This window comes from Schistocerca americana, chromosome 3 (genome assembly GCF_021461395.2).
Source record: "Schistocerca americana isolate TAMUIC-IGC-003095 chromosome 3, iqSchAmer2.1, whole genome shotgun sequence".
Classification (NCBI taxonomy): Eukaryota; Metazoa; Arthropoda; class Insecta; order Orthoptera; family Acrididae; genus Schistocerca; species Schistocerca americana.
Window position 1 is genome coordinate 327,588,374 of NC_060121.1, and position 18,106 is coordinate 327,606,479.

General features: G+C 41.5%; 1 protein-coding gene across 1 annotated transcript in view; it reads left to right on the forward strand.

The window, feature by feature from the left end:
* Positions 1 to 17,840, forward strand: part of LOC124606063 (facilitated trehalose transporter Tret1-like) — a 62,332-nt gene extending 44,492 nt beyond the window's left edge. The window contains exons 4-5 of the mRNA XM_047138025.1: positions 9,344 to 9,556; positions 17,364 to 17,840. Of these exons, the coding sequence (XP_046993981.1) occupies positions 9,344 to 9,556; positions 17,364 to 17,840 (690 nt within the window). The remainder of the gene's footprint in view (positions 1 to 9,343; positions 9,557 to 17,363) is intronic.
* The last annotated feature ends 266 nt before the right edge of the window (positions 17,841 to 18,106 follow it).

Below are 18,106 nucleotides of genomic sequence, written 5' to 3' on the forward strand. Positions count from 1 at the left end.
TTAATCACAATCTTAGGCACTGTGGTGTGCGTCCATGCAAACTACTTTCACTAAAACATTGAAGACAGGGAGTGGGCAGTCACTATATACGGTGTTCTTCACGATACTCTATTCAGAAAGGGAATGGGGAGGGGGGGGGGAGTCACAGTTGTATGTGTCCTCCTCTGTTCCTTCTCCTCCTCTGAATATAATATAGAACGTGTTTTGTTCTCCTTTAGATGTAAGCTGAGAACAGAAGCTTAGACTATGTTACATGTTTCTTACAGACCTGGAGGCATCATGAAAGGCAGCCTACAAGGTGTATCTCCAATACAACTTGTAGGCTGCCTTTCATGATGCCTCCAGGTCTGTGAGAAACATGTAACATAGCCTAAGCTTCTGTTCTCAGCTTACATCTAAAGGAGAACAAAACACGTTCTGTATTCTATTTTCCTTCCATAATTTGAGTAACCATAGAGAAGTTACTAGAAAGAATTTTTTAAATTTTTCTTAAAATTTATTAGTTGGAAAACTATTATTAACTTTTTCAGAATGATTATTGGCAATACGCTACTTCACAAAATAGTGACATTTTATTTCATTATTAAGCTTGAATCACAAAACTTTCAATTTTTGTATATAAATTGTAGATATCATATTCTGAAAGTCAACATAGAATTTAAATAGTCGCACTTATGATAGTCTGCAATTTATTTCATTAGCTGTTGCTTTACTTAGAAAATCGAGTAACCATGGTATATTCTATCTTCAAATGGTTCATTATTGCATGGATTAGTATGCTAAAGAAGTCATTTGTTTAACAGCAGTTACTTAGGTTTCTGACACACATAATGAAAGGGCTGTTTTTATTATAACATTACTCTACAATCAGCATTTCTTAACACATTTGCTTACCTGTATTGTTGTTTGTATGTGTCAATCTGTATCTGTTAAATGACCATCTGCCTTAAGCAAAATTACGCATTTATCAACCTTTCCACGAGGTGTGAGGGAATTCCTCATCAATTTTCCCTCCATTTTACTATATAAGTCAGCCTACAGACTTCATATCTCCTGTTTCTCCCTATTTTGATTTATTCATATATTCTGACGCTTCTTTCTCCCTGTTATCTTCGTAAGCCTACTCACCTCATTATTTACATATATTTTGGTGCGATCTTCATACCACCCCCACCCATCTCGTTTAATTGATATCGAAACGCTTTGGCTTACCACTAGTGGCACCACTTTATTACCCTTTCTTATCTATAGACAATCTTACTTCCAATTGAAGATTATTAATCTATGCAGAGTTTACTGTTTCAGGTTCTAGAAATTTTCATCTTTAATTACTTCTCTTAGCGGAAAGTATCTGTATTTTACTGCTACTAATCCTTTTTGTGGATATCATTTATTATTTATTTACTTCTGCCATTATTTTTCTATCATTGGTACACGTAAGTTACCTACTGCCATTTTAACATTTAGAATTTACTACTGCAGACAACCTCTCATACTCTCTTGCAACTCATCATAAGGGTATAGCCATTTATGGAAATAAGTTATTACTTACTATGAAGATGCTAAAACTAACGGCATTCCTTACTTACTATAGAGAGGACAGAAGAAGACAATGAAACTTGAAAGAAAAATAAAGATTCATCCCGCATATATTTATTTGTTTTCGCTGAAATTTTCTTAGTTTTTTCTTTAGTTTTGACTAACACTAGTTCACCAATGTTAAAATTAGTGGGCGAAGATTTTGAGTCACGCCGTCTTTTTCTGTCCAAAGCTCTTTTAACTGAAATTTGATATGTTGATTGTACTTTAGCCTCTATTTCTTATAGGATTAAGTTCTCTTCCACATTAGCATCATGCACATTATTACCAAATTCAGTATTTTCGTGCAAATATCCCTTATTCCTTATTACTGTAATAGGTAGTTCCCATGCTTCATTATTAGTAGCCACATAATTGGCAATGAAAGTCCCCGTAATCACCCGAGAATCTAGTACAGTTAATATTAAGTGGCTCCCATCAAAGAAAATTTTTCCTTGCTATGTCGTTAAAAGATCTGTGCCAGTCTACACACTTAAACCGTGCATGATTATTATGTTACCTATACCAATCGGCATCAAAGGTTCGTGCTGTAATGGTCTAGAAGCTTTTCCAGTAGCAACATTTATTCCTAAACCACTTACTTTCACGACAGTTAGTTCATTCTTCTGAGAAATAGAATCAAAGAATGCATGGAACAAAGCATTTGCTTCACTGCCACTATCAAGAACACAACGCACTGTTACCCCAGGATGTTAGTTTTTATAATGCGTGCGTTATTGTAGGCTGAACACGTTCCTCATTAAAGTCTTTCCACCCGGTGAGCGCCAGTTTCCTCATAGACGGGACTTAGTTTCCCAAGCGCGGCCTATTGTGTTCATTCGATTCAGAATCAGATAGGGTAGCGTTCGGCTCTCCGCCTTGTCTCAACGGCACATTATTTAGTTTTCTTTTTCGCCGTAATAATCACTGCGAAGGCACAGTGGCTGTCTATCTCATTTTCCTCTACCACAGCCTTGACAACGATAATCAGATTGTGTGTTCTAAACTTCTATACTTCTAACATCCACATTTACACTGCCATTATTTCGATTGTTTACATGACTGCTAGAAGACGTATTATTATTCTGTATCTGCTCCTCAACAGCAGCTACTCTTTCCACTCACTTCAGATATTCGAAGAACCTACCCACATTACCTCTATGAGCGGAAATGATTCTTTTTTCTAATAGCAAGACAGTTTATCTACTGGTCCCATGATAATCATTTCCCGCTTCATCTTTTCTGTCAGATGTAACAGCCGCGAGGCCCGCTTTCTAGAGAACTCTTTTACTGATTCACGACCTGTAGCAAACTTTTCACCACTCCAAAATTCTCTCAGAACATCGTTTTGTTTGATATGTGACCAGTACTCATTAATAAATGCACTTTAAAATTAAGAAAGAACTTTGCATCTAATCATTGCGTCAGCTGACCATCGCAAAGCATCTCCTGACAAATTACTTCTTATGGAAGAAATTTTCTCTCTTTCTGACCATGCCTTTGGCTAAACATTCTCAAAATCATTCCAGAACTCTAATTGGTGAATAACTCTAATTGGTGAATTTGTTTGTCTGGACCAAACGTAAGAACTGACGACATTTGAGGAAAGCGGAGTCAACTGAAACAGCATGCTGTACAGTAGTATTTCAAGAGCCATCAGACGTTGCTCTGTTTCCTATGTTCGTATTTCCTCTACCTGTAGTTCTACTGAATCCACTCTGTCAGAAAACTTTAATCCTCATATAATTTCAAACAGTCAGACTTTATTTTCTTAATATCATTCTGACAAGCATTTGAAACATCCCCTTGAAAAATTATGAATGACTGTGCTGGTAAACTTCTACGTAAATTGATTTTCAAACAGCTGAGCAAAACTCAACGTATCAAATAGTTTTCTCTTTACTTATTCTGATCATCACTAAACTGACACATAAATTTTTAGCGCAACGCAATCTGACTTTCAATAATCCCTACAAAAGAATGGCCCTCACTAACAATAACCTATACCTTTCATGAATCACTTACCTCGCAAAAATCTTCGTTACTCGAACTACTGCAATACAGCGGGCGCCAATATTGCCAGCTAAATAAAAGATTCTAACTACTGAAGGCACTAACTGCTGATAGGCATAGTTGGCAAATGAAAGATTTTGATAAAGAACAAACAATGTATTTACCTTAATAATGTTCAAAAGTCATCATATATATCTCTCAATTCATGACAACCATCTTTGCAAATCTCCTTTTTCTGGCGGACACATGTCCAGATCGTCCGCTTATAGTAACCTCTCAAAACTCTGGCTTCTCTCTCTCCACAACCACCAGTGCTGGCGGCTCACCTCCAACTGTCCAACGCTACGTGCTGCTCACATCCAACTGCCCAACACTACGCAAGCGAATATTCCAACAATGAGTCCAACCAGCCACAGATTGCACGCAGCACAGTCAGTGATTTTCATACAGAGCGCTACGTGGCGTTACCAACATAAAAACCTAAACAGCCTACTTGCACATTTACTTTATTACTTATTTCCTCAAATCGATAAGAGCAAAGTCTGGATACACTGTCGATTCTTTCTCACACTCTCCCTCCATGAGATCACCTGCGTCTTTGAAATCTTTGCGAACTACTTTAATTTCGGTTTTGAAAATACTATGCAGTTTAGTTAGCTGTTGCCCTGCTTTGACTTGCATATCATGATAGTTTTCAGATCATGATAATTTAAGTCGTTCATTTTTGAGGTCATTTCATCCTATAGTGTTCTTTACTACTAGATTCAGTCTTAATGTTTGGTTGTTTATTACTAGACCTAGTCTTACCACTTAACTGTTTACTGCTGGATTCCGTCTTACTTTTCAGTTCTTTACGATGCTATTCAAGTTTTTAAAACAGTAATTGAATCCAGTTTGATGCGTCTACCTTGCCACTTGGCATTTCAACCAGTTTTATAGCCATTTCTAGCATTCTCTGACTTGTTATAATTTCAGAAGTATTGAAGTCAGTTTCATTATTTGATAACTCTATTAATTCTACTTTTTCTTTTTTTTGAGCTCAACTTCAATTACCTCATCATCAGAAATTGGTTCTAACTTCTCAGTAACATTGAATTTTACCTCCGATTTTACTTTGGACAAATCACCTTCATATTTCTGATTTGTTGCTTTGACGGGACCACGATTGTTAATTTCAGTTTCGAATTTTTGGGATTAATCGTAAGGCATTGGTTCCATCTTAACTTTCACTACTTGGTACAATACACACATCTCACGCAGGTCGTTTGGAAACATTAGAGTTTGCAGAGAAGCATCCCACTGGTCGCAACCCCTGGTCCACTCATTTTTCAAACAATTGAAAAGGTATGTATACAGCGCCTCCAAAACTCTTTATGACGAATAATCCAGCCAGGAAAGTTAGCCCTATTCAATTTGGAAAACTGCTCATCTCATCGTGGACTAAATGAATTACAGTTGAAAATGGTACGAGTGGCCCAAAGACACGAAGTAATCTCACTGAATAGGGCCGCAGTCCCAGACTATGCTTATCTGTTGGAACATACGTCTGTTCCAACAAATGTGGAAGCAGAATCTCACACACAGGCAGACCAATCATTTCAATGCTTTTCAAACGACCTAGTGATCCCAATCAGAGTTATCTGCACAACTCAGATTCTTTCAGGGATACAATTTCGGGCTCCACTCCCAGTAAAACTAAGACTTTCAGGACTACCAGTTCAAAACTTTCTACTCTTGAGCTAATTCGACAAAACTGTTTGAATAAATATCGCCTGTTCGTTTTGTTAATTAAACAACGAATTTTAATGGGAAAGTGAAAATTGATTACAAAATGCTAAACATTCCAGAAAAATAGTAAAACTGTAAAGAAAAAGAGTGATGAAAAAAGAAAGGAAACAGAGAAAGCGAACAACAGTGAAGAGAAAAACAGACCGAAAAATCTGTAAAAGAAAAATACTCGAAACAGCTCAACTTGTTAATCAGTTGCAGAAAGCAACAACACTGATGACATTGTAGAAGATTACAAAAGTAGCTTTGATGAATGAGATGAAGATAAATGTGTTGAAAGTGTCACGAAACTAATAACAAAGACAAGGATTCAGTGCGTTTCCTATTGACGACAATCACATGAATGGTGTTCGAATCTGGAAGTAAGTGCAGCTGGTGTGATAAGAGGATAACAGGCTAATGCTTGAATAAAATCAACAACTAATTAGAGATCTGAGGTTCAACCAATATTTATAATAAAGTGAGAAAATTGTTTTAGACTAAAATATTTAATAATATAATTCCGTATTGATCACAACACATTCGAAATAAAAACATATAATTTTAACTGACTTTTTTCTTCATGTTTAGCTATTTTTATATGGTCCATCTCTCCCAGTAGACTGGTCCATCTCACCCATGAGCCTATGTGTGATATGGACCACTCTTGATTATTTTCATTCCATCATATCTCTTCTATTATAAGTGGCAGTGCCTAAGTAATATCCTGTACCTAAGTATAGATGACACTATATGCGAACATGCTGCCAGAAGTAAAAAAGTTAAAAAAATACACAAATTTAATGCTGAAGTGATTCAAAACCCAAGAACTTACCATAACAAAGTACAATTTTTACGATGACAGACTGTGTGGTAGAATAAATTTAGAGTGTATCTGATGAATGAGTCCTAAAATTGTAAGTAATTAAGCTGAACGAGCGTATGGTTAGCACTCTCCAATCGTTGGATAGCTGTCCATAAGCACTATATGAATGTAAGGCTCTCGCCCCGACTGCGCCGCTTTTCGTTGGACCTTCTCCGACTCTTCTGTCAGTGATACCTGGTAATTATCTCAGATTGATGAACAATAAACAAAAATCGGTCGAACACGAGCTTTATTAGTATCCAGGTGTCGAACGGTCCTAGTTTCCCTTTCATTTTTTCTGTCAGTCCTACCTGGTAATAATCCCAGGTTGCTGAATAATACTCAAGAATCGGTCGAACAAGAGCTTTATAAGTACCCTGTTGTCGACCATACGTCAAGTCCTAGTTCCCCTTTCATTTTTTTTTATTACTTTTCAGACGGTGTTATTGTAGGCATTCTGTACATACCGCAAAAATCACAGTTCTGGTCATGGTGGACTGAACTTCAAATTAAAGATAGTAGTTCTGTGTATTTGTCCATTCACATGGGCCAAATCTCAATGTCCATATGCCTATAGTTTCTCGTATTGCTCTCTTGATCCCTCTGCGAGGTATTTGGCGAAAACAATAGAACAGCCTATCCGTCTTCTTCGAACACCTAATCCCCAAATTTTGCAAGAACAATGTAAACCTTTCCCGCAAATATTTCCGTTTAAATTGTCATGCCATATCCGTTATATTTTCGCATCCGCAGTGCCGGTTTGTTATATTCCTAGCAGCTTCTCTCTGAATTCGTTCGAAATCTGCTGCGATGCTTACTTTCTGAGGGCGTGAATCACTGAAGCAGTGATCTAGAAATTGTCGCACTAGTGTTTCGTACTGGGCGACTTTCACAACCACACTACACTTTCCCAGAGCCAACCCAAAACACTTAAGCCTCCCGTTTCGCTCGCCTCTACTGCTTTAACGAAAGAGTCCCATTTCATACTACTTGTAAGTATGATCTATAATTACATAGCCGTCCGCTGTGGACGGTTCTAGGCGGCTTCAGTCCGGAACCGCACTGCTGCTACGGTCGCAGGTTCGAATCCTGCCTCGGGCATGGATGTGTGTGATCACCTTAGGTTAGTTGGGTTTAAGTAGTTCTAAGTTTAGGGGACTGATGACCTCAGATATTAAGTCCCATAGTGCTCAGAGCCATTTGAACCATAATTACATAAAGGATGTGATGGGCTCGAGAAGGTTAGCTGTAATCTTGGAAACGTGTACTTCCAAATACTTTCCCTTTATGGGAATCATATTTAATAGCATAACAGCAGACATTAAAGACACCAAGTGGAAATTTTGTCCACAGTATTAACATTTTAAGGGTCGAGCCTTTATCTGTAAAAATGGAGTCCTTACAGGATCAACTTGGTTTACATCTGTCTGCCTGTCTGTCTGTATCTATGTCTGTCTGTCCGACTGTTGGAAACCCTTTTTCTCCAGAATGGGTAGACGTATAAAGCTGGAATTTTTGTCACATACTAGGGTCTATGGTCCCTTGGTACTACAAAAAACTAAAGCTTCTTGGCGGTGTTAAAAATATAAGCTACTAAGTCAATTCGATGAAAATATTCCTCCATTCGTGTTACATATTTTCAAACGCGCAAACTCACTCAGTAAGACTTACACAATAGTTCTCGTTGACCTAGAATCTTGACATTCGGTAACAAGCAAGGCTTCACAGCACAAATAAAAAAAAAATCTGAACCCTGTTAAATTGTAATTATATCACAGAAAAATATCATTTTGCCATTTGAAAATACATTGCATTCATCATATGTCGAAATCGTAATAAATGGACGTTACTGGATGCAAATGTAAACTGTAAGAAGTTATAAAAGATGTATTATTAAACCTTGTCTTTGTACATATATAAACAAAAGTCTCCTGCTCGCTTCTTTTTTTATGTCTGAGCTAATCTGACGGACTACTGTAGAGATTTTTATTCCGTCTTGGAATTTCCGGGACTAATATCTTGCCAATACTGATATGTTCGCTTCTTTTTTTATGTCTGAGCTACTCTGACGGATTACTGTAGAGATTTTTATGCCGTCTTGGAATTCCCGGGACTAATGTCTTGCCAATGCTGGTATCGATAGCAGGCAAAACTCCTTTATATTCTTGATTCCCAGGACGAACTATAGGCGTAATTAATTTTGTGTGGAATACTCAGTGCGCGAGTTCTGCTCGAATTTGGCTAATTTTTCTAATTTTACTTCCTTTCGAGCGTTCAGCGATGATACTTTTGCGTGGTCGAAGGCATCGTCAGATTTCCATTTGAGAGTATTGCTAACTCTGTCAAATAAATCACGAATGTATACTGAGAGCCTTAGCAGCCTTCTTACACTTCCTTCGGGAACATTCACAACCCCGTGTGTTGTACTGGTTTCTGTTAGTCAAAAAATCTTCAACTCTCATTGTAGAGATGTCGTCCCTGATAAAAGTGAACTGCGTCTTATGTAAGTTAAAGGCAGTGTTCTTGTTGGCTTACGATTATGTCAAAAAGATCGAATTTCAAGTCTGTACGTAATCCGTTTTCCTCCAAGAGCACCAATGACGACATCGTCACTCTGGGTGTAGTGATCACATTTCTGATAGCAATAAAAAAAAATTTCCTCAGTCGATCGTAATACAGTTTTTTAAAGAAATGACCGTTTTCATTGTCTTACACAAGCCGTGTGCACTTCCGTATCATAAGCAGGAGAGAACCTTAAGAAAAAAATTGTTACCAAACTGACGTTTGGTCATCAATAGTGCTTTACGACCTCAAAGCGTTTACGCGGGTAATGACACATAGCAGTAGGCATTTGTATTGATGGTGATGATCAATTATTATAACAAGCACCCTTTTCCGTGGTTTTCTTGAATCACTCATGATGAATACCGGTATGGTTTGGCCACCAGACCACAGCCACGGCTCGTACTTCCCATCTTATAAAAGAACACCGACGAGAAATTAAACTAAAATTTTGTAGTAATAATAACTTTGTCCACGAATGTGAGATTTCTTGGAAACGACGTCTATAACTTAATCCATAAGTTTCTTAATAATCATCATTTTTTTGGTTTCCTGCAGACAGTGGCCCACGCAAGGGCGCGTAAGGGGAAGTTGAAGGATATGTTCGTCTCACACGCAGCAGGGCGTTGCCTGGGCATCGGCTTGGGACTACAGTTTTCCCAGCAACTGTCCGGTATCAACATCATTATCTTCTATTCTGTGTCCATCTTTGTATCTGCGGGCAGCAGAATGGACCCCAGCGACTGTGCCATCATAGTCGGCGTCGTACAGGTAAGCACAACCTGTATCCCTTACAAATATCACAGGCGTATGTCTTGTTACTTTGTATGTGAGAAGGCTGTGTCATGACCACATGCCCCTATGGGCTGGCAATGAAACGGCGGTCGTTCGGTACCGTTGGACCTTCAAGGCCTGATCGGATGGAGTATGATGACGTGTAGAAAAATGATGAGGAAATGCCCACTTTTAGTATTTGATAAATCTGCCAAATGCTTTAAAAAAACATTGTGTTCTACCTTACGGCAGGGGGGAAGCCTCGTCAGAGAGGTCCACCGCATGAGCGTCTAGGGAAGTGATTCCAGTGGTAGTTTTCCGTTGCCTTCCACTGATGATGATAAAATGATAATGAGGACAAAACAACACCCAGTCCCTGAGCGGAGAAAATCTCTGACCCAGCCGGGAATCGAACCCAGCCCCTTGGCGTGACAGACCGACGCGCTGACCACTCAGTGCTTTAGAGACAAGCATTATTTGTAACTAGCGACATCGAAACATGCAGGCCGTCCGAGCTATCGTACTCCACTTTTATTCTGGTCTAGCACAAAGTTCAGATTTATTGTAGCTGAATAAAACATCAAGAATGACTATTTCCATTTTTTTCTCTCTGCCGCTCCCTCTATTACCATGGAAATTATTCGCCGATATTCCGTTCCTAGCCGCTTCTCTCCAGAACCTCCTCATCCCTTCCGTTATCAGTCCACCTTACTTTCAATATTCTTCTGTAGCACCACATCTCAAATTCTTCGATTCACTTCTGCTCTGGTTTTCACATAGTCCGTGCTTCATTACCGTACGTTTCTGTGCTCCCAACGTCTTATATCAAAGCCGATGTTTGGTACTGGTAGGCTTATCCTGGTACGGAATGCCCTTTTTCCTGGGGCTAGTCTCCTTTTTATGTCATCTCCGCTGCGTCCGTAATGGGTTAGTTTGCTGCCTATGTAGCAGAATTCCTTGACTTAATCTACTTCATGATCACCAATTCTGATGTAATTTTTTCGCTGTTTTCATTTCTGCTACTTGTCATTACTTTGGTCTTTCTTGGATTTATTCTCAGTCCATATCCTATACTTATTAGACTGATCGTTCCATTCAACAGATCTTGTAATTCTTCTTCACTTTTACTAAGGATAGCATCAGCGAATCTTATGATTGATAATCTTTCACCATGAATGTTAATACTTCTGTTGAACCATTCTTTAATTTCAGTCATTGCTTCTTTGGTGTATAGATTGAACAGTGGGCAGTAGGGGTGAAAGACTATATCTCGTTCTTACACCACTTTTTATGCACACTTCGTTCTTGTTTTTCCAGTCTTACTGTTACCTCTTCATCACTGTATATATTGCGTATTACTCGTCTTTTCCAATAACATATCCCTATTTTCATCACAATTGCGAACATCTTGCACCACTTTACAATGTCACACGCATTTTCCCGGTCGACAAATCCTATGAATGAGTCTTGATTTTTCTTCCGTCTTGCTTCCATATCAACCGCAACGTCAGAACTGTCTCTCTGGTGCCTTTACCTCGCTAAAGCCTGTTTTCAGCTATTTGGACACATAAGCTGTTGAACAGATGGTGCGGTAATCCTTGCTATCTTCAGATATTGGCTTTAGCGAATATTATAATGTAAGCAGTAATAAACCAGATTTTGATTCTCATTTTAAAACATGGACATACAGTATGACGCACAGATCAACACGATGATGTTTGTCATTATATTCCTAAAACCTGATATCTGGATGTACTAAAGAGCTTATTTAAGAAAATAACCGAATCAGCTGTAAAATGGACAATGCGATTTCCTTGAAGTCTTTTTCGAAATACACTAATTTTGGAAAAAGTGAAACATCAAGACCGAGAACGTGATAATGAAACTTATTCTACCGATTAGGAACATGACACAAACACAAATGATTAGCATTACAGATCTGTACACGCACCGTGACTTTGGAAATTCAGTACGGAGCAATGTCACCAAGTGCTGCAATCAGAATCACTAGACGTCGTAGCATGGAATCAAAGAGCGCCTGAATATTCTGCTGGGGAGTGACCTGCTAAGCTGTTTGTAGCCGCGTCCACAAAGCGTCATATGTGGCTGGCTGCAAGAGGACCTGAACGAAGAAGTTGCCGACCGACCGTATCCCAGGCACGTTCGATGGGCGACATGTCAGGCGAACGGCAGGCTAGGGAAGCAGTGGTAACCGTCGTTCTTATCAAGAAGCCTTACACAGGTCTCGACACACGCACATGTGGGACTGCATTCCCACCCCCCAGAACCGAATCGTGAGTGGTACCAACTGACTTTCGCAGTGGAAAGTGAGCGGCTGCGTATTCTCACTGAATGATAGTGATGTGTCTGGTGACTGGAACGCTGTGTCTGCAAGGCAGGGACTGATGGAACAAGTTCAGCAATCTGTGCTCGCAATGCGTCTGGAGTATTATCTACTTGAGGCTGTGGACTAACAGCTGGAACACAAACGGACGGGTACATTTCCACAATGCGATCTGCTGTCAGTGCGAACGCGTCGAGATCACCAGTGCATACCTTCAGTATCTTCTACACATCAGATGGAAAGCACGGAAATTAGGTATTCTGTATCTAGAGTGAAATTTTCACTCTACAGCGGAGTGTGCGCTGATATGAAACTACCTAGCAGATTAAAACTGTGTGCCGGACCGAGACTCGAACTCGGGACCTTTGCCTATGGCGGACAAGTGCTCTACCAAGTCTATGTGAAGTTTGGAAGGTAGGAGACGAGGTACTGGCGGAATTGAAGCTGTGAGGACGGGGCGTGAGTCGTGCTTAGGTAGCTCAGTTGGTAGAGCACTTGCCCGCGAAAGGCAAAGGTCCCGAGTTCGAGTCTCGGTCCGGGACACAGTTTTAATCTGCCAGGAAGTTTCAGGTATTCTGTAATATGTCGCCGTTGACGGTGTTGCTCACTAGAGTCCGCAGGAGGCGTAGTAACTACAGAGGAGTGTGGTCGCCTAGCTCGCCAGTACGTAGTAACTTTTCTAGCCGTTTTGTCTCAGACTGCGACAGGGGGATGATCAAGGTATTCTTGAAGGACATCTAACGATCGGTGCTCGGTGGCGATGCTAAAATGTCCTGCACCTCAGTAGCCATGAGCTCATTTAGCTGAGCGGCAACGTAGCTGTATTTTGTGTCGTCAGCAGTTACGTGAGCAAGCATGAACAGACTCTCCAGCTGCGCAAACCATGAAACCGGTCTCTGTTGCCAGAATAGTGACGGCTTAAATATGACGCGGTTGATAAGCATGCTTGTAGGTAGGTCAACAGCCGGTGGCTGATCTTGCATAGCGAAGTTATGGAGGTGAAATGCGCAGAAGATGCGCGGCGTGGTTCATGCGGATATTCCGTATCTAGCGCGCGACGCGGTACCGTACGAGGTGTCGGCTAGCATTGGGTATCACGTGGGGGTCCGCAAAACGTAGCGGCTCAAATAGATTTCCTTTATTGCAACATTAATCACCGAAACTGTCCAAGAAATTACGTACAAAAAGCTACGGGATACCAATAAAAACATTAAATAAATGCATGTCAGAGGTTATATGTTAATACGTGGGGATCATTTTCTGTGGAGCCCAATATTTAACAATTTGTGCTGAACGTTGTGCCCGAAATACAGGATGATTGTAATTAAAGTTAAACTTTCAAAACGCTGTAGAAATAATACCACTGGTCAGAATGACGTCAAATTCCAGAGGAATATAACCGGAGAAGGGGGAAAACGTATGGCAGAAGAAAAATAAATAGGTACAAAATGTAGCAATAGATGACGCTGAAAGCATAATTGAATATTCGTCGACTACAAATGACAAATGAATCATACAAAAATGCCTAAGGTGTAGGTTTGACGTTAAACAAACTGTACTACTCAGTGTGCATGGGAGTACAGGTGTGATATGTTAGTTACGTAAGCCCATGCACCACGGCAAGGTCATATCACATGGGATGGGAAAAGTCGGTTTTTAATTGCACCGAGGCCAAACACCGCATAACAAGCATCAATCACATCGGTTTTTAACTATCCTGATGACAAAGACCGCATAAAAATCATCAATCAAAATCTAATCGGATTATTAATTTCCGTGTGACTGGCATGTTCAATTTGCACTCCACCGTTTTCTGCAACAAGTTGAAATCGAGAAACAGCATGTCCCACAACTGATCGAAGTGTCTACGAGGTCACGCTCATTATGTGTTGCGCAATGTGTGCCTTCAGTGCAATCGGAACACTGAACACAACATCTTTCAGATAGAGCAACAGCCAAAAGTCACACGGATTAAAATCAAGTGATCGGGACGGCAAGGCTGTAGAGAAATGGCGGCTGGTAAGTCTAGCATTTTCGAAATGGTGCTTCAGCAGCTGCTTAACTGCATATGCAATGTGCGGAGGTGCGCCATCTTGCGTAAAAATGATCCCATCCACACATCCACGCTGTTGGAGAGCTGAAATGACGTGGTTGCGCAAAAGACGCTCATAGCGCTTACCAGTAACACTACAGCAGCATCTGCCCCTTCGAAAAAATATGGCCCTATGATAAATGATGCCGTAAAGCCGCATCACACAGTGACCTTTTCAGGATGAAGTGGTACTGGTTGATTTGCGTTTGGATTTTCCGTTGCCCATATTCGACAGTTCTGTGTATTGACATAACGTGCCAGATGGAAGTGTGCTTCGTCTGTCCACAAAATCTTCCACGGCCAATCCTTGTCCACATCCATGCGAACAAGAAATTCTAAGGCAAAGATTTCTCTTCCTGGCAGGTCAAGAGGAAGCAACTGGGGCACAATGATGTTTCGTAGGATTTTACCCACCGTGATCACGAGTTTGTCCAACGTTCGGGCAATTCTCCGTCAATTACACGTTTGCACACCACTCGTCTCCTCCTGCATTGCTGTGGCCACTGCTTCCATTGACCTCGAATCAATTCGTTTCCTCCCTCTACTAGGTTGCACACCGAAAGAACCCGTCTTTTCGAATTTCCAAGTCATTTTCTCCTGAGCCATGGCTGTCAACGGACCAACGCCTTCAAACCCTTTAGCATTCGGAACTTCTGCAGAGCTACGTGTACACAGTCATCATTCTTGTAATATAACTTTACAAGCAGAGCTCGATCCTGCATTGGGACAGTCATGGCGAACGTTGCAGGCGCGAAAGAAGGAGAAGCCGTGTACCCGGCGTGTTTATACCAATTTCAATGGGTCGTGCGCATGGCAAGTGTTTTCATTTACGTACTCTGACACATACAGCGCCATTTATTGATCAATTTTCACACAATTTTTTTTTTCTGCCATACGTTTTCCCCCTTCTCCGATAATACTCCGTTGCAATTTGAAGTGATTCTGACTACTGGTGTTATTTACACAGCGTTTTGAAAGTTTAACTTTAATTACACTACTGGCCATTAAAATTGCTAAACGAAGAAGAATTGCAGATGATAAACGGGTATTCATTGGACACATATATTACGCTAGAACTGACATGTGATTACATTTTCACGCCCTTTGGGTGCATACATCCTGAGAAATCAGTACCCAGATCAACCACCTCTGGCCGGAATAACGGCCTTGATACGCTTGGGCATTGAGTCAAATAGAGCTTGGATGGCGTGTACAGGTACAGCTGCCCATGCAGCTTCAACACGATACCACAGTTCATCTAGAGTAGTGACTGGCGTATTGTGACGAGCCAGTGGCTCGGCCACCATTGACCAGACGTTTTCAGTTGGTGAGAGATCTGGAGAATGTGCTGGCCAGGGCGGCAGTCGAACATTTTCTGTATCCAGAAAGGCCCGTACAGGACCTGCAGCAAGCGGTCGTTCATTATCCTGCTGATATGTAGGGTTTCGCAGGGATCGAATGAAGGGGAGAGCCACGGGTCGTAACACATCTGAAATGTAACGACCACTGTTCAAAGTGCCGTCAGTGCGAACAAGAGGTGACCGAGATGTGTAACCAATGGCAACCCATACCATCACGCCGGGTGATACGCCAGTATGGCAATGACGAATATACGCTTCCAATGTGCGTTCACCGCGATGTCGCCAAACACGGATGCGACCATCATGATGCTGTAAACAGAACCTGGATTCATCCGAAAAAATGATGTTTTGCCAATCGTGCACCCAGGTTCGTCGTTTGAGTGCACCATCGCAGGCGCTCCTGTCTGTGTTGCAGCGTCAAGGGTAACCGCAGCCATGGTCTCCGAGCTGATAGTCCATGCTGCTGCAAACGTCGTCGAACTGTTCGTGCAGATGGTTGTTGTGTTGCAAACGTCCCCATCTGTTGATTCAGGGATGGAGACGTGGCTGCACGATCAGTTACAGCCACGCGGGTAAGATGCCTGTCATCTCGAGTGCTAGTGATATGAGGCCGTTGTGATCCAGCACGGCGTTCCGTATTACCCTCCTGAACCCACCGATCACATATTCTGCTAACAGTCTTTGGATCTCGACCAACGCGAGCAGCAATGTCGTGATACGATAAACCTCAATCGCGATAGGCTACAATCCGACCATTATCAAAGTCGGAAACGTGATGATACGTATTCCTCCTCCTTAAACGAGGCATCACAACAACGTTTCACCAGGCGACGCCGGTCAACTGGTCTTTGTGTATGAGAAATCGGTTGTAGGTGTCGCCACCGGTGCCAACCTTGTGTGAACGCTCTGAAAAGCTAATCATTTGCATATCACATCATCTTCTTCCTGTCGGTTAAATTTCGCGTCTGTAGCACGTCATCTTCGTGGTGTAGCAATTTTAATGGCCAGTAGTGTGTAATCACCCTGTACTTGTGCTTGCCCAGCATTGTACTCTGCCGTCAAATATGGCATAGACGGCTGCACATCCTGATTTGCAGAGCGGGCAAGCGTCCGATAACCACGTTCTGTGGTAAGCTTCATGTCGTCTTCTCTTAGTTTCACCATGCTACAACATGGACGCTCAGGACAGTAGCTCGTGAGATGCCGACTGTCTTCGGTGTCTCCGATGTGCTCGTTCCGAAGAGGCGGGCCGTAGCATCTGCCCTTCGTGGAAGTCTCTCATGTCTGAGGATTTCCATATTTGCGAACCCCATCGTCGTTAGAATAATTCACCATTCGTTTATGCTCCGTTTATAAACTTTCCTTACAGCGTTACCACCAAGGCGGCACTCAGTCTCACGGTGAGATTGGTTGAGCAGTGTACACTGGAGGGGAAAAAAGTAATTGGATAATAATATGCTCATATACAGATGACGGTAGTATCACGTACAGAAGGTATAAAACGACAGTGTATTGGCAGAGCTGTCTTTTGTACTTAGGTGATTTAAGTGAAAAGGTTTGGCCTAAGGCGCTGCAGTCATGGACTGTGCGGCTGGTCCGCTACGGTGGCAGGTTCGAATCCTGTCTCGGGCATGAGTGTGTGTGATGTCCTTAGGTTGGTTAGGTTTAAGTAGTTCTAAGTTCGAGGGGACTGATGACCTCAGAAGTTAAGTGCTCAGATCCGTTTGGTCAGAAGTTCGAAAACAACAGAACATTGATGTAATGAAAAATTACTAGAAAAACCGGAAGTTAAATCAGGATGTTGTTAATTGGATGCCAAATGAGGTAAAAAATGTTAAAAGACGATGGCAGTATTATTAGTACTTGTAATATATCAATTTTTTCTTCGCTACAGTAAACTGTCTTCTGTTAGTTGCACTAACTGACGTCCCCACGCACTGCGCTATAGCTTTAGGTGTTCACATTTAGGTATGTGTTAGACAATACTGATGACTCTTTGCGTTGCAGGTGCTGGCGACCTTTTTGTCTACAGTGCTGGTAGAGTGCGCAGGCCGGCGAATATGGATGATGCTGTCCATGAGTGGCATGGGCATATGCCTCCTCTTAATGGGAGTGTACTTCAACCTCAAGAACAGCGATCCAGAGACCGCAGACCACATCGGCTGGCTCCCCCTGCTGTCCATGTGCCTCTACCTGCTCTTTTTCTCTCTAGGGGCCGGCCCCCTGCCCTGGGTCGTCATTGGGGAGATCTTCCCAGGAGAGATCAAGGGTATCGCCGCCTCCATTTGTGGTGGCACCAACTGGACACTCGCCTTCATCGTCTCAAAGACATTTGTCAACTTGGTAGGCGCCATTGGGACTGACGCCACTTTCTGGCTATATTCTGGCATCTGCTTCCTCGCCACCGTTTGGATCTTCTTCCGCGTTATTGAGACGAGAAACAAGACACTGGATGAAATCACGAAGGAAATTATTGGCGAATAGATTAGTTACTTTCTTTTCACTATATGAAAGTCAGTTCGCTGTTGCACCGAATAAAGTTCATTTCCTGTGGATATCCTGTGGCATTCTTCTTCTTAATAATCAAACACAAGAAGAATTCTAATCTATCCTCCATTACCATATTTCAGTTTATGTTGCCTTACCTCTGGTTTTTTTCCCTTTTCATTTCTTCCGAATTTCGTTTCGAAAATTGTCATCAAATATAAACTTCTCATCTCCATCTGTTCTCACAGCTTCTTTTATTGTAA